Source organism: Rhinoraja longicauda, chromosome 7 (genome assembly GCF_053455715.1).
Source record: "Rhinoraja longicauda isolate Sanriku21f chromosome 7, sRhiLon1.1, whole genome shotgun sequence".
Classification (NCBI taxonomy): domain Eukaryota; kingdom Metazoa; phylum Chordata; class Chondrichthyes; order Rajiformes; family Arhynchobatidae; genus Rhinoraja; species Rhinoraja longicauda.
Window position 1 is genome coordinate 17,829,764 of NC_135959.1, and position 17,812 is coordinate 17,847,575.

General features: G+C 47.6%; 1 protein-coding gene across 1 annotated transcript in view; it reads left to right on the top strand.

The window, feature by feature from the left end:
• The window catches only part of LOC144595118 (uncharacterized), a 144,930-nt gene that overhangs the window by 70,126 nt on the left and 56,992 nt on the right, over positions 1-17,812 (top strand). The window contains exons 3-16 of the mRNA XM_078402195.1: positions 457-546; positions 630-674; positions 2,519-2,563; positions 2,657-2,719; positions 5,087-5,140; positions 5,441-5,467; positions 9,125-9,199; positions 9,287-9,349; positions 10,782-10,817; positions 10,906-10,947; positions 12,652-12,741; positions 13,950-14,003; positions 15,054-15,113; positions 16,299-16,343. Coding sequence (XP_078258321.1) covers positions 457-546; positions 630-674; positions 2,519-2,563; positions 2,657-2,719; positions 5,087-5,140; positions 5,441-5,467; positions 9,125-9,199; positions 9,287-9,349; positions 10,782-10,817; positions 10,906-10,947; positions 12,652-12,741; positions 13,950-14,003; positions 15,054-15,113; positions 16,299-16,343 — 789 coding nt within the window. The remainder of the gene's footprint in view (positions 1-456; positions 547-629; positions 675-2,518; positions 2,564-2,656; positions 2,720-5,086; positions 5,141-5,440; positions 5,468-9,124; positions 9,200-9,286; positions 9,350-10,781; positions 10,818-10,905; positions 10,948-12,651; positions 12,742-13,949; positions 14,004-15,053; positions 15,114-16,298; positions 16,344-17,812) is intronic.

Genomic DNA, 17,812 nt, shown 5'->3' on the forward strand with positions numbered 1-17,812 from the left:
TCAGGGGTGGGGGTGATGTCCAGAGTTGGGGTGATGTCTAGAATGGGACAGGTGAGGTCATGGTTGTCAGGGGGTGGGGTTTGTCCAGGTGGGAGAAGTCCAGGTGGGGAATGATATCTGGGTTGTTTGGTGGTGGAGGGTGACGTCTAGCGAGGGTGAGATCATGGGTCTGAGGGTTGACGTTCTCGGTGGGGTGGATGAAGAACAGGAATGGGTAAGGTCCCTGGAAGCTAGCGCCCTCGATGTGGGAGAGCCGATTGGGAAGGGCAAGTGTCATCCAGAAGGGTTGTGAGGTTCCTTGGGGTGGTCTGGGGAGGGTAGAGATCCATTGATGGAGCAAGGCCCATCCATCCCACACCAGGATCCCTGAGCATTTATCCTTCCCCACCCATTAGCACCCCTTGCTCCAGTGCTGTAGTTGCAAGCCTTGATCAATGATTGTGTTTATGTTTTCAGGGTGTGATGGGATTGCCTGGTTTTGCTGGGCCGCTGGGAATGCCAGGATTCCCAGGAGTAGAAGGACCAATTGGGGCTCCCGGGTCAAAGGTGAGCGCCGTCACATCATCGACGTTTCTATTCCACCCAGTGATCGGAGGCATTGTGTAACAAGGTTCCTCTTTCTGTTTCAGGGAGACACAGGGGAACCAGGTCTCACGGGGAAAAAGGGAATCCGGGTAGGTACCGTGTGTAGTTTATGTTCGGACCACAGTGCCCTCAGAGGCTGAATCAACCCGTGGAGTTCTGATCCACTGGTATATGACAAAAATATTGCAGATGTTGGAAACCCGAAACATAAGTCGAGCTGCTGAGCCAGGAAAGGTCCCTGGTGAGGAGTGTTTGCAACACAGCAAGACACACACTTGCACTGCACAAACGTACTGCATGCACACAACATATGCAGATACACACTGCATAAGCACATGCATACTGCACGCACATACTGCACAAATACACATCACTGCACAAACAAACACACACTGACATGCACACATGCACCACACAAATACACTGACCAAGCACACACATCGCAAGACCCACACACAGACAGACATATTGCAAACTCACATACACATCACAAAAACATACATAGAGCATAGAACAGTACAGCACAGGAACCAGCCCTTCGACCCACAATGTCTGTGCTGACCATGATGCCAAGACCAACCATTATCTGTATGACATAAACCATATCTCTCAATTCCCTGCATATCCACGTACTTATCCAAAAGTCTCTTAAATGCCACAATCGTGTCTGCCTCCATCACCAACCCTGGCAGTATGTTCCAGGCACTCACCACCCTCTGTGTAAAAAAAATTCCCCTGCACATCTCAATAGACAATAGACAATAGGTGCAGGAGTAGGCCATTTGGCCCTTCGAGCCAGCACTGCCATTCAATGTGATCATGGCTGATCATTCTCAATCAATACCCCGTTCTCCTTTTAACTTTGCCCCTCTAAAGGTATGTCCTCTAGTATTTGATATTTCCACCGTGGGAAATAGGTTCTGACTGTCTACTCTATACACACTGACAAACACGCACACGCTACAACGACATATCTCACTAACACACAGACAAACATCGCACTCCGTTTCTACAACCTCAATACACATACACACATTGCATAAAGTGTGTATAAACGCTGACAACACAGAGCACAAATGAAGCACAAATACAAAGACAATCACACCCACATACCTGTATGACACACACATGCAAACAGGTACACTCACTCTTACGAAAAACATGCGTGCTTCCCCACAAACCTGCTCATGCTCAGCCTGAGAAACAGTCCATTAACTTGGAAGAGGAGGTGCTTTGAACAACATAAGAATCAGGAGGAGGATGAGGCCTTGAGCCTGACCACCAAACATTGGGATCATGGCTGATCTATCTCAGCGCCACTTTCCTGCGCTATCCTCTATGGGTGGTGGGGTGGGCTGAGAGTGGGGGTGAAGTTGTGGGGAGTGGGGAGCTGGGTGGGGGGGGAGGGGAGTGCGGGAAGGAGGAGGAATGAAGCTGATTCTGGCTCAAAGTACACCAACTGTATGGCAGTACATGGAGGAATCATGCGCAGTGATGCCTGGAGGTCAGAGTGATGACGGAAATGGTGTTGGTTCCAAGTGAATGTAGATAGGGCTGCACAGTGGAACAGTGGTAGAGTGACTGCCTTGCAGTGCCAGAGACCCGAGTTTGATCCTGACTATGGGTGATGCTTTTACGGAGTTTGTACGTTCTCCCTGGAACCACGTGAATTTTCTCTGGGTGCTCTGGTTTCCTCCCACACTCCAAAGATTTGTAGGTTGATTGGCTTTGGTAAAATGTGTAAATTGTCCCTAGTGTGTGGGATAGTGCTAGTGTACAGGGTGATCGCTGGTCAGCGTACACTCGGTGGGCCGAGGGGCCTGTTTCCACACCCTATCTCTAAAGTCTATTGTCTAAGGTATTGGAGAGAACTGGCTGAGATGCCCACTATTTGAATTACTCAATCAAGATTTATTTTCGTGTTAATTCACAGGGTACAGCTGGAGTCCCTGGATTCCCTGGAACCCCAGGGTTACCTGTAAGTATCACTCCAGGAGTTACCTAATCATTCACATTTAAAGTGCTAAACTCATTGGGGCAGAGATAAACTCTGGAAATTCTCTTCCCTCAGGGGCTGCCAGGCCACGATGGTCCTTCCGGGCCACATGGTATCCCAGGATGCAATGGCACAAAGGTAACAAAACACGGAGTAAATTAATCTGAAGTACTGAAACCTTTACAGAATTAACGAGGACATCGACCAGAATTCAACATTACCCCTACCTGCTAACTATACTGATATCCCACCCGTCTACTCCCACACTCCTCTCACTCCCATCGCCCTTTAACACTACACTCAGTCTAATCTCACTACCCCTCTCTCCCTGCATCCTTCAAAATCTCACCTATTCCAATCCCGATCTTTTTTTCCACCACTCAATTTAATACCACACCCAGTTTAATCTTACTTCCCTCTGTCTAACCACACACTTCCATATTGTATCCATTCTAATCCCAACCTTTCTTTCCACCACACACTTTATATCGCACACTAATCATAATTGTACCCAGTGTAATCCCAATCTCACATCTACCCTTCAATGTTGTACCCAATCTAAAATCAAACTTTCTTTCCACCACACACTTTAATACCACACCCAGTCTAATCCCACTACCTCATCACTCCCTGGACCTGCCCATATCATACATAGAAACATAGAAACATAGAAATTAGGTGTAGGAGTAAGCCATTCGGCCCTTCGAGTCAGCACCGCCATCCAATATGATCATGGCTGACCATCCAAAATCAGTACCCCATTTTGGCTTTTTCTCCATATCTCTTGATTCCCTTAGCCCTAAGAGCTAAATCTAACTCTCTCTTGAAAACATCCAATGAATTAGCCTCCACTGCCTTCTGTGGCAGAGAATTCCACAGATTCACAACTCACGGTGAAAAAGTTTTTCCACATCTCAGTCCTAAATGGCCTACCCCTTATTCTTAAACTGTGACCCCTGGTTCTGGACTCCCCCAACATCGGGAACATTTTTCCTGCACCTACCCTGCCCAATCCTCCAAGAATTTTATATGTTTCTATAAGATCCTCTCTCATCCTTCTAAATTCCAGTGAATACAAGCCCGGTCAACCCATTCTTTCATCATATGTCAGTCCCGCCACCCTGGGAATTACCCTCGTGAACATATGCTGCACTCCCTCAATAGCAATAATGTCCTTCCTCAAATTAGGAGACCAAAATTGCACACATACTCCAGGTGTGGTCTCACCAGGGCCCTGTACAACTGCAGTAGGAGCTCCTTGCTCCTAAACTCAAATCCTCTCGCAATGAAGGCCAACATGCCATTAGCTCTCTTCACTGCCTACTGTACCTGCAGGTTTACTTTCAGTGACTGACGTACAAGCACACCGAGGTCTCGTTGCACCTCCCGTTCTTCTAATCTGACACCATTCAGATAATAATCTGCCTTCCTGTTCTTGCCACCAAAGTGGCTCACATTTATCCCCATTATACTGCATCTGCCATGCTTCTGCCCACTCACCCAACCTATCGGAGTCATCCTGCAGTCTCATATCATCCTCCTCGCAGCTCACACTGCCACCCAGCTTTGTGTCATCCGCAAACCTAGAGACGTTACATTTAATTCCCTCGTTTAAATCGTTAATATATATTGTAAACAACTGGGGTCCCAGCACCGAGCCCTGCGGTACCCCACTAGTCACTGCCTGCCATTCTGAAAAGGACCTGTTAATTCCTACTCTTTGCTTCCTATCTGCCAACCAGTTCTCTATCCATGTCAATACCCTACCCCCAATACCATGTGCTCTAATTTTGCACATTAATCTCTAGTGTGGGACTTTGTCAAAGGCTTTTTGAAAGTCCAGATGCACCACATCCACTGGCTCTCCCTTATCCATTCTACTTGTTACATCCTCAAAAAATTCCAGAAGTTTAGTCAAGCATGATTTCCCCTACATGCTCGGTCTAATCCCACTCTTTCTTTACATCACACGCTTTAATATCTACAATGGACAGGAGATGGTCACCCACCTGTCTTCAGACTGTGGAGAAGGACATCAAGTGTTGCTGGTAGATCATCGACTCAGTGGAAGCCACTCTTTGGTCTGCCCAAAGTTTGTTAGTCTTCCAGCACAGCAAGATGTCCAGAAGGGAATGCAATTTCCAGACTGCAGGAGTACTTGATGAGGGACTCACTGAAGCTCGGTGTCACCAATGTAAATGCTCTGCGGGGAAGGACTCTAGTCTGGAATCCTTTTGACACTGGACATTGAAGAGCTGAGTCCAGAGGGGACACCCATCAAACTACAGAAGAGGTATCACCTCAAAGCGTCACATGGGTGGCAATGATGCTATCTACAAAAAAAAGCGTCAACTATAATATATGTTCTTCAGCAATACTGAAAGTATATAGACTAAACAATATGTAAAATCTAAAGAGCTTTGCACTGTAATCTATTTTTAATAATTTTTTGTTGTTGTGAATAAATTTTATGCTTTAAATAAAACTAAATCTTTTCCGGTGCAGGGTGAATCAGGTCCGCTTGGGCCATCTGGATTGCCGGGAATTCAAGGATTTCCGGTGAGTACAATCAACAATCCGTCGTGTGTGTGTAGGTGCGTGTGCGTGCATTTGTGCGTATTGTGTGTGTGCGTGTTTGTGCATGTGCGTGTGTTTGTGTGTGTGTGCATGCATGTGTGTGTGTGTTTGTGTGTGTGCACGCATGTGTGTGTGTGTGTGTGCGTGTGTTTGTGTGTGTGCACGCATGTGTGTGTGTGCATGTGTTTGTGTGTGTGCACGCACGTGTGTGTGTGTGTGTGCGCGCATACGTGCATGCCGAGCTTGGCCAATATCCTCACATTGCTTCCCGTTATTTTCCAGGGTAATCATGGCGTTCCTGGACCAAAGGTCAGAAACAAACCGAACTTTCCAAAAGTTGAACCGTGTGTGCCAATCCTGTCAGCGTGATCTTGTGCCATGTCCCAGTCCCAGTCCCAGTCTCCATCTTTATCGGAAGTTATTCAGCCCCTTCTCATTGATCACCTTCCTCCCCCCTCCCCCCTCCCACCCCACCATGCCTCCGTCCTAGCAGCCTGCCTATGATTCCCGCCCCCCCCTCAGCTGTTGTCTTCTTCCAGTAACCTGTGCCGATCGCAGTGTGCTCCATCCAAGCCGTCAGACTCTCCATTGATTCACATTTACCCTGAGTGGATAAGTTCATAAGTTCTACGAGCAGAATTAGGCCATCCGGCCCATCGGCTATTCCGCCATTTAATCCCGGCTGATCTATCTTTCCCTCTCATCCCAATACCCCTGACTGGGAGCGGTAACTCAAACACTTACCTAGGGTGGTGTGCAGTGCAATCAGTTGGTTTCCATTGTGTTGGCTAAACCCAGCTGACAAAACCAGTAGCAAAAGCCCATAATCCCTGACACCCTTAGTAATCAAGAAATTGTCAATCTGCGCCTTAAAAATATCAATTGACAGCCTCTCGGGCCCCCTGTGGTAATGAGTTCCTCAGATTCAGCACCCTCTGACTAAAACAATTCCTCCTCATCTTTCTAAAGGTATATCCTTTCATTCTGAGGCTATGGCTTATGGTCCTAGACTCTTCCGCTAGTGGAAACATCCTCTCCACATCCACTCTATCCAGGCCTTTCACTATTCAGTAAGTTTCAATGAGGTCCCTCCATCTTTCTAAACTCCAGCGAGTACAGGCCCAAAGCCTTTAAACGCTCATCATATGTTAACCCATTCATTCCTGGGATAATTTTTGTAAACGTCCTCTGGACACTCTCCAATGCCAGCACATCCTTCCTCAGATATGGGGCCCAAAACTGCTCACAATATTCCAAATGCAGTCTGATCAGCGCCTTATAGTGCCTCAGCATTACATCCTTGCATAGAGTTGCATCAAATGAACATTCGGCCCCTCTATTCTGCATCAGTGTTCCTCTTGTAGCCTCCCTCCACCGCACCTCTCTTTCTATCTCCTACTCATAACTATCCAACATTTTAAAGCTCCTTGCTGGGAATTCTGGCCACACACTGGCCAGGATATTCAGTAAGAATCACAGATGCAGGTGAAACTCCTGTTCCAATTAACTACCAAATGCCTTGACGTTGCTGGGACTTTCTGATTTAGGATCGGTCAACCAATAATTTAACAACATAACAGGTTTTCAACCTCACTCACACTAGGGTTCATAGCTCAGCGTGGGCAGATCGACACATAAATGAATGCAATGATGAACCTTGGTGTGTGGGCTTCACACGGCAGAGGACGGGGTTCTGGCTGAGGACAGGGCTTTGAACGGAACCCACAGAGGGCGTTGGACTGCCCTCCGGTGATGAGTGCCACAGATAATGTGAGACTGCAGACTCGCAAACCCAAGCCTCAAATATGCTGAGTGAACATGGCCTGAGTGATCTTATAGAGGTGTATAAAATCCTGAGAGGAATAGATTGGGTAAACGCACAGTGTCTTTTGCCCAGGGAATTGAAAACCAGAGGACATAGATTTATGGTGAGGGGGGGGAAAGATGTAGTAGGAATCTGAGGGGTAACTTTTTCACACGAAGGGTGGCAGATGTATGGAACGAGCTGCCAGTGGAGGTAGTTGAGGCAAGTACTATTGCAACGTTTAAGAAACATTTCAATGATATACGGATAGGACAGGTGTAGAGAAATATGGGGCAAACGCAGGCAGGTGGTACTAGTGTAGATGGGACGTTGGCCAACGTTGGCATGTTGGGCCTGTTTCCACACTGTAAGGCGCTATAGGAAACATAGAAAAATAGGTGCAGGAGTAGGCCATTCAGCCTTTCAAGCCAGCACCGCCATTCAATATGATCATGGCTGATTATCTAAAATCAATACACCATTCCTGCTTTTTCCCCATATCTCTTGATTCCTTTAGCCCTAAGAGCTAAATCTAACCCTCTCTTGAAAACCTCTATGAATTGGCCTCCACTGCCTTCTGTGGCAGAGAATTCCACAGATTCCAACTCTCTGGGTGAATTTTTTCTTCTTCATCTCAGCCCTAAATGGCCTACCCCTTATTTTTAATCTGTGACCCCTTGTTCTGGACTCTCCCAACATCGGGACCATTTTTTCTGCATCCAGCCAGTCTAATCCTTTAAGAATGTCATCCTTCTAAATTCCAGTGAATACGGACTGCACGGTGGTGCAGCGGTAGAGCTGCTGCCTTACAGCGCCGGAGATCCGAGTTCAATCCTGACTACGGGTGCTGTGTGTACGGAGTTTGTACATTTAGATTTTCAGGGGGTATGGGGAGAAGGCAGGACCGTGGTACTGATTGAGAATGATCAGCCATGATCACATTGAATGGCGGTGCTGGCTCGAAGGGCCAAATGGCCTCCTCCTGCACCTATTGTCTATTGTCTATTGTCAGTCGACCCATTCTTTCATCATATGTCAGTCCCATCATCCCAGGAATTAACCTGGTGAACCTACCCTGTACTCCCTCAATAGCAATAACGTCCTTCCTCAAATTTGGAGACCAAAATTGCACACAATACTCCAGGTGTGGTCTCATCAGGGCCCTGTACAAGAGGCCCGCAGTAGGACCTCCTTGCTCCGAAATTCAAATCCTCTCGCAATGAAGGTCTTGTTGCACCTCCCGTTCTCCTAATCTGACACCATTCAGATAATAATCTGCCTTCCTGTTCTTGCCACCAAAGTGGATAACCTCACATTTATCTACATTATACTGCATCTGCCATGCATCTGTCCACTCACCCAATCTATCCAACTCACCCTGCAGCCTCATAGCATCCTCATCGCAGCTCACACTGCCACCCAGCTTTGTGTCATCCGCAAACTTGGAGATGACACATTTAGTTCCCTCGTCTAAATCGTTCATATACATTGTAAATAACTCGCGTTATTTACAAAATCCAGATACACCACATCCACTGGCTCTCACTTATCCATTCTATTTGTTACTATGACTCTAACATCGCAGAGCCACACACAAAATGCTGGAGCAACTCAGAAAGTCAGACAGCATCTGTGGAGTGAATGGATAGACAGACTATGAAGAAGGGCACCGACCCAACATGGCACCTATCCATTCTCTCCATAGCTGCTGTCTGACTTATTGGGTTACTCTAGCACTTTGTGTTTTGCTCAGAATTCCAAGATCTGCAGTTCCTGTTTCACTGTGGAGTCATAGATTGACACAGATTTTAGGCCGTTTGAAAGCTGTGGGGAGCTTTTTCCACTACACTTCCAGACGGGGACTACTTTGCATCCAGCTCACGGACTCTCTGCTACTTGAAGCAGTGCTGGCTAATTTACTTCTTCCTGATTTTGAGCACCCCCGTTTAATCTCCCCTTAGCCTTCCCTGTCCCAAAATGATAGTCTCAGCTTCTCCATCCTCCCACAGTATAGAGTCCCCTCATCCTGTAATCTCTGCTGCAATTCCTCTCCAAGGCCAGGGCAGTCAGGCTTCTGGTTTAGGTCTGAGATTGAGGAGATGTACAAAAGTAGGGATCCCGAGATTGGTTTGTTGACCCTCTGATGGTTTGTCTTCAAACAGGGAGACCCAGGAGAGGTGATTGGTTTTCCAATATTGAAGGGTGACCCAGGACTCCCAGGATATTCGGGAAAAATGGTGAGTTTTGGATTTCACTCACGCCCACCCGTTCCAAGCCCAGTGTCTTTGTGCCTCCCCCCTGAACCAACGTCTCTTTGATTGCAGGGCGTCCCTGGTATTCCAGGGCCTGTCGGACCTCCAGGACCCCATGGCTATCCAGGATCTATGGTAAGTCCCCTCCTAATCTCGCACTTAAGTACGTCTGCAATTAAACTCGAGCTGGAGGCTCACGTTTTGAGCAGGGGGGTCGATCCATTGAAAGCTAGCCAGTAACCAAGCGCACTAAGTCCAAATCTGGAGCTGGATCTGGAGAATTGCAGGTTAGAGAGGCCCACCTCAGTGACACTGTGCTGGTGGTGCATCCTCAGAGGCTTAGAGTATCTCTCCCCACAAAATCGAGTGCGGACTAATTTCAGTGATGTCGAACAAGCATGGCTCCCAATGAGGAACATCGACCCGAATCATTGACTCCACAGATGCAGCCCGACCCACCAAGATTTTCTAGCAGCTCATTTTTTGCTTCATATTCCAGCATCCACAGTCACTTGTGTCCTCAACCATTTTTCCTCATGTTCAACACAGAGTCTAAAGGCTCATCTCCAAGGATTGTGCCCTGTTGGACACGGGGCTTTCATCTCAAGCTCCAAACTTACCCAATCCAGTTATTTTATGGTCAGGAATCTCTAGATCTGGGCATTCTACAAGATGGACCTTTGCTCCATATTTTACTTAATTGTCCAACGATAAGGCAACAACTGTGCAGATGATCTGGTACCAACTTGCTGCCTGAACCATGGACAATGAAGAGCCCACTATGCCTCTTCCTTCCGCTTTCTCAAGGCAAACAGGCTCTCCTCAAAGCATGTACCTGAGATAAGGAATCCATCAGGTGTGGAAGCATAGGGGCAAAGCAATGCTCGATTTTTCTCATCATTTAGGTTGTTGTAGATTGAACATGGAAATGCAGTAGCTAATCCATGCTCAGCACTCTCCCACAGAGCCGGTAATCTTGCACAGTGATACTGGTTCAATGTCAAACCTCTCCGGTCTTGTGTCTGTGGATCGTTTTGCTTCCAGCCCACGTCTGGACATTGTGTGTGGGGCGGTGATGGGGCAATAATAGCCAGGTGGATTTTGTCCCGCGCTGCACAGAGAGGATTGGGACTGTAAGCCACTGTACTGTGTGATTTAGCTAAAGTTAACCCAAGATTTGTGAGCATGCTTCCACTAACCTCTCTCCCTGCACCTTCCCAATAATGCTCCCCCTCACCCTTGCCCTGTGTTGAGCCATGATGTCAATTGCTGACTGCGTTTGGTGTAGGTGTGGTGTGGACAGGTGCATTCTGTGCTCTTTGCCCTCTATTTTATGGCCCTCATTTCATCTGATACCCTCGCTCTTTCCCTCTCCCTCCATCCTGGTTTCCCTCGTTCTTTGTGCTGCTGGCTAAAATCTACTTCTTTGTGCAGGTTTGTGGTCATTACTTTCATTCCTGAGGGCAAGAGTTTTCTTGAAAACGTGCCTGTGAGTTGCCTTCTGATGATTTACGCAGCGAAGAAGATTGTTCAGTGTTGACCTTATCTGCTTATTTTGTCATTCCAGGGTCCCCCAGGAATCCCAGGACTTCCGGGACCAAAGGTAACCTCTACCATCCTGCAACAGGATTAATATTTGTGACTTTGCAGCCAGCCACTTGAGTTACTCTTCTCCATGCTTTTGTCAACAGGGCAACATGGGAGTGAATTTTCATGGACAGAAGGGTGACAAGGTGAGATCAGTTTACAAATGGGCTGATCCATTCAACGGCTAATCACCAGTCTCCATATTGTTACGCACGTAGTCCATGAAGATATTTCCTATTCAATTTTGTCTATACCTAATAATCTTGTAAATAACATTTAGTGATAGATTATTCTAATGTTGGTTTGAGAGTTTTATTTGGCCTCCTGTTGTGTCAGCGAGGATAGTCAGAGTGATATTTCCGTATGTAAACATTTGGATGTAACGGCTGGGTTCCAGTCACTGCTTGCCAAGGGTACGATGTAGCAAATGTCAGATGCTTTTTGCCACCCTGTTCTTCCCCTATGCCATGCACGATATGGGTGAAGCTGCCACTCTTTTCCCATCTCTTTCTACTCCTAGCCAAGTTCACAAGTTATAGGAGTAGAATTAGGCCATTTGGCCCATCAAGTCTACTCCACCATTCCATCATGGCTGATCCCTGCCTCCTAATCCCTTTTCCCTGCCTTTTCCCCATTACCCTTGACACCTGTTCTAATCAAGAATTTGTCTATCTCTGCCCTAAAAATATCCACTGATTTGGCCTGCACAGCCCTCTGTGGTAATGAGTTCCACAGATTAACTACCATCTGACTAAAGAAGTTCCTCCTCACCTTCTTTCTAAAAGAGCGCCCTTTAATTCTGATACTATAACCTCTGGTCCGAGACGCTCCCACAAGTGGAAACATCCTTTCCACATCTACTCTATCTGGTTCTTTCATTATTCTGTAAGATTCAATGAAGTCCCCCCTTAACCTTCTAAACTCCAGCAATTAGAGGCCAAACGCTCATCATATGCTAACCCACTCTTTCCTGGAATCATTCTTGTAAACCTCCTCTGGACTCTCTCTAGAGCCAGCACATCCTTCCTCAGATATGGGGTCCAAATTTGCTCACAGTACTCCAAATGCAGTCTGACCAGTGCCTTATAGAGCCAGGTGAGCTAGGCTGGCAGGAAGGGAAAACATAGTGTGTGACACCAGGGGGATTTATTAATTGCCCTCCACGAACAGCTAAGATCAAAATGGAAAGTGAGTTAGAGTTTAGACTTAAGCATCTCATTCATTCCTATCTGCTTTTTGATAAATGCTGAGGTAGATTTGTTGCTGTAACGGCATTCTCAAAGTCGGCTGTGACGACACTAGAGGAAAAGGTACATACAGCTCCTGCTGGAAACCTGAAGTCATCCCCCCTGCAATTAGTTCCTGAGTGAGGGGGCAAGGGAGGGGAGGGGAGGTGATGGGCAGGGAATGACACAAGAAGGGCAGGTGGGATAGAGAGATGTACAGGAAGGAACTGCAGATGCTGGTTTACACCGAAGATCGACACAAAGTGCTGGTGTAACTCAGTGGGACAGGCAGCATCTCTGGAGAGAAGGGATGGGTGACGTTACAGGTCAAGTCCTGTCTTCAGACTGGGATGCTGCCTGTCCCGCCGAGTTACTCCACTATTTTGTGTCTATCTGGGATGGGAAGATGTTGAATGAGTAGAAGGGAAAGGGGAGGAGACAAGAGAGGAGAGGGGGTGGAGGGAAGAAATGCAGGCGAGGAAAGGGTAGGGAAGGAAAGTGGTGGATCAGCAGGAGGGAAGAGGGATGGGGGCTGCGAAGTTATCGTTATGAGTGCCTGATGGACAGTGCGTTGGGTTATGTCAGAAGCACTCAGAGGTCCTAACAAATGTTATTATCTCACAGGGTGATACAGGGGTTCAGGGACCTGCACTACCTTATAATCCCGAACCGCTAGAAGGAGGAAAAGAAACAACTTTGCAGACAGGAAATAAGGTTCGACCATTTTACTGCTTTCTTTCCAGAATGATAAAACCCAGGTCAGATTTCTTGCATATCTGGAAGGCAACCTGTGGTGTTGAAGGAAAATGTTTGCTGAGATGTAAGCACTTCTCTCAGGTGCCAAGGGGAACCGCCCCATGCCCAGCCCATCCACTCACCGATACAACGGCCCACCTTGCTGCAACAGTAGTAGTGCATGCACGACGCAAGCACTTATGCATGCGATGAGCGAGGTGTCCATGGGGGAATCCTAGCAGTTTGCCAGTCACATTACCACGCTCCACTGACTCAACTGGTGGCGACCTGAGCTCTGGCCTCCAATGCACCGAAGGATTCGCAGCCATTAAACTCACTAGTAAAATCGGGTCTAATGATTGGAAGAGTAAGATCTGGTTTAAAGATGTGAGAACTGTTAATGGCATGTCTGTCCCCTTGTTTCAAAACGTCACCTATCCATGTTCTCCAGGGATGCTGCCTGACCCGTTGAGTTACTCCAGCACTGTGTGCCTTTGCTGGGCAAACCAGCATCTGCAGTTCCTTGTTTCTACACTGAATACGCCACATGTTGCCACCGACTTCACAAGGAAATGTGTGGAGGAGTGTGTTCCCACAAAAAACCATCCGAGTGTTCCGCGAGCAGAAGCATTGGGTGAACCAGGATGTTGCATTCTTCTGAGGACCAGATCTCGGGCTTTCAAGACCGATGACGCAGCATCATACAAGAATCCAGATACTACCTTTGCAACGCCATAAAAAAAGCTAAAGGAGACTGTTGCTCTAAACTGCACGATGAGACTGATATTTGGCAGGTGTGGCATGGCTTGCCCACCATCGCTTCCTACAATGCGAAACCAGGAGCCTGCACGAGTGACAGTAAAGCATCACTCCCCGACGAGTCAATGCATGCTATGTATGCTTGGATAGGGAGAACACTGGTGTACCTTCCCGGCCCCTCACTGCCCTCCGATGGTATTGCAATCCCAGTCACAGAACTTTTGTTGTTGTTTTATTATGGTGTTTGCAGAGTACTATGTTGACATACAGTGTCTGTGGTGCTGCTGCTAGTAGGTGTTTCATTGTTCCGTTTCAGGACATAGGAGAATAAAACACACTTGTCTCTTGATTACAAATCCATATGTTGTAGTGGCAATAAGCACGTTCTCAGTGATATTAATTGGCTCCTCCCATCGATTTTCTTTCAGGGAGACAAAGGTGATCAGGGGTCTTCCGGCTCTAAAGGTTTACCAGGAAACCAAGTAAGTGTTCTGACCGTACACCTCCAGTAATCTGCACGAAGCATCCCATGGACACGTGCCCTTTAGACACTCGTACTTGTTGATGCTTTGCGCATCCATGTTCGCATGTTAATCACTTAATATGGGAGTTTCCTGAGCAAACAGGTGTGGTGGCTGCATTCAATACCTGGCTTCATTGAACAGCACAGCAAAGGCCAGCACAGGAGTCAACTGAACCCTCCTGCCTCAACTAGAGAGCAGTCCTGAACTGGTACATTAGTTCTATCCTACACACTGGGGACAATTTATAGAAGCCAATTTGCATCCAAACCCGCACGTCTTTAGAATGTGGGAGGAAACCGGAGCACCGAGAGAAAACACATCCGATCTCAGGGAGTGTAGGAAAATAACTGCAGATGCTGGTACAAATCGAAGGTATCACAAAATGCTGGAGTAACTCAGCAGGTCAGGCAGCATCTAGGAAAGAGGGAATGAGCTAACCCTAACCCATTCCCACTCTCCTAGGTGCTGCCTGACCTGCTGAGTTACTCCAGCATTTTGTGATACCTCCGGTCTCAGGGAGAACGAATAAACTCCGTACAGACAGCACCCATAGTCAGGATCAAACCCCAGTCTCTGGCCCTGTGAGGCAGCCACTCGACTGCTACGCCACTGTGACGCCCCTCACAGCCCATCACATTTGGGATGGTAAATTCAGTAATCTTGCCCCACAGTAGGTGTGGGTTCACTGAAGCTGCTGGGCTGTGTTTCCCTATGGACAAGTAGGGTGGTTTGGTCCCAGACTGTTCTCGTTCCCAAGAGTGGTGAATAGGTAGATCTTTGGTTCAGAAAGAACCAGCCGTTTAAGATTTAATACTTGCCAGCCTCTTCACGATGGAAGCTGGCTTCTGATGACAAGTTATTGTGGTGAGCTAGCCACTCTAACCGAGCAAGAAGAGGTCGGTCAATAGCAAGAGGAAACTGGACAGGGGCAGGGAAGTTTCTTGGAGAGCGAAAAATGTCTGATTTTTATAAATGTTATTAAAAGGCTGATGATTTAAATTCCCACAGGGACATTCGTATTTCGGGATGAAGGGTTATAAAGGAGAGATGGGTGAGCCAGGGAAACGGGTGAGTTCAATGCTGAGTGCTTCCTTATTAATTTATTCCTGGAATCTGGGTGTTGCCATCAAGAGAGTAACTCAAAGAATCACAGAAGTGTACAGCAGGGTAACAGTGTCTTCAGCCCAACTCTTCCCACTCTCCTGCACTTGGCACCGATCCTTCCAAACATTTCTAATCCATGTACCCGTCCAAGAGTCTTTTAGATGTTATAATTGTAACTGCCCTTACCACTTCCTCTGGTAGCTTGATCCCTGCACATACCACCCTCTGTGTGAAAAAGTTTCTCCTCAGGTCCCTTTAAAATTTTTCCCCTCTCATCCTTTAGTTTTAGACTGTCCTACCCTGGGGAATAGACTGACTTTTCACCTTATCTATGCCCCTCATGATTTTATACAATCACCCTCAGCCTCCTATGCTCCGAGTAAAAAGATCCAGCCTCTGCTTATAGCTCCAACCCTCCCGACCCTGTGACGACCTGGTAAATCCTTTTCACAACCGCTTCCAGTTTAATGACGCCCTTCCGATGTGCAGGGTAATATACACATTACTCTAAATGTGGCCTTACTCTCCTTCATTGCCTGCCCCTGGCTACCCTGTGGAGTGATGTCTGCAACTGTGTGAACAGCTGTTCCCTCACTGGGCCACTTCATAGTGTGTTTAACGTAAATCCCATTGACATGGGACTGGAGTCACACATAAGCCTGAGTGGGAGGGAGGGAGCCTTTCAGCCCTGATGGACATTAGACAACACAGTGAGTGGACTGAAGGATAACTGGAAGGCCAAACACCCTGTGTTTATTTTCACTGGCAGCTCTGCCCCCACACATTCAACACTAATGGAGGAAGTGAGGCATTGTACTACAGGGTCAGATTCAAGAGTTGTGCCGGACGGAAGGACAGGGAGTGCTGGAGTTGGGGATGGTGGGGGAGGGGTGTGTGATGGAGCTGGGAAGGGGGGGGGGGATGAGGGGGGGAAGGAGGGGAGCGGGAGGAAGGGGTTGGAAGAAGTGGGGGGAGAAGGGAGTGGGGGGGGAGTTGGGGTCAACCTCCCTCACAATCCTCTGTGAAGGTTCTCCCAGAGTTTCTCTGGCACAGTTGATTGTTGCTAGCTGAACAAGAGGTATCTGCGCTGGGAGAAGGCTACAGAGCACAGTAGTCCATACTGAAACAATGTGTTCTCCTCATTCACAGGGCAAACCTGGCAAGGACGGAGAATCAGGGCTCCCAGGACAAATCGTGAGTACTCTCTGCACCGGGACTGGGTCTAAATGCATAACATCTGTAGTGGACTGTGACAGAGACCCCTGGACACTCAGCACCTGTAACTGTACCTGCCATCCTCACATTCAGGGAACATCTTTGGGTGAGGAGACCGCCTGTCATCAGTCTGTCATCAGTCCCAACTTTGCAAACCCACAGTTGAGCCTCCCAGCGAGTTAGTTCATCTGACTGCAATGTGGGACAGTCTCATTCAGCAGCGGACAGGCTGTGTGTGACAATATGGGGAGACGGTGGGTGTAGGCAGAATGGACAGAATACAACATAACTGCACAGTTGCGCAGTGGTGGAGTTGCTGCCTTAGAGCGCCAGAGACCCGGGTTCGATCCTGACTATGGGTGCTGTATGTATGGAGTTTGTATGTTCTCCCCGTGATCACCTGGGTTATCCCTGGGTGCTCCGGTTTCCTCCCACATTCCAAAGACGTACAGGTTTGTAGGTTAATGGGCTTCGTTTGTAAATTGTCCCCCATGTGTAGGATAGTGCTAGTGTACGGGGATCACTGGTCAGCGCGGACTCAGTGGGCCAAAGAGCCTGTTTCCGAGCTCTAAACTAAACCTGCAACAGCCAGAATAATCCTCAGTGGGAACGAGGTAGGGTGCAAAGAGAAATGGCAGATACAACTGGCCAATATCGACCAACAGCTCCGCACATAATGAGAGATTTGCAAAGCCTTGTTCCAGATCCAGAGCAAGCAAGATCATGAGGGACCCCTGCCACCCCAGTAACGGACTGTTCCAGATGCTACGAACAGGCAAACGCCTCCGCTGTCACGCTGTGAAAACGGAGAGGATGAGACGGAGCTTCTTCCCACAGGCCATCAGGACTGTCAACTTTTATAACCCCAGAGACTAAATTTTTGTCGACACTAATAGTAACTTATTAACTTTATTTATATGTTGTAACTGTAATTCTTTTTGTGCACAACCCGCAGGCATTGCCACTTTCATTTCACTGCACATCGTGTATGTGTATGTGACAAATAAATTTGACTTGACTGGACTTGACTTTCCCACATAGGAGATTAGTGGGCAAAATTAGGGCACATGGTATTGGGGGTAGGGTAGGGTACTGACATGGATAGAAAATTGGTTAACAGACAGAAAGCAAAGAGTGGGGATAAATGGGTCCCTTTCGGAATGGCAGGCAGTGACCAGTGGGGTACCGCAAGGTTCGGTGCTGGGACCCCAGCTATTTACGATATACATTAATGACTTAGACGAAGGGATTAAAAGTACCATTAGCAAATTTGCAGATGATACTAAGTTGGGGGGTAGTGTGAATTGTGAGGAAGATGCAATAAGGCTGCAGGGTGACCTGGACAGGTTGTGTGAGTGGGCGGATACATGGCAGATGCAGTTTAATGTAGATAAGTGTGAGGTTATTCACTTTGGAAGTAAGAATAGAAAGGCAGATTATTATCTGAA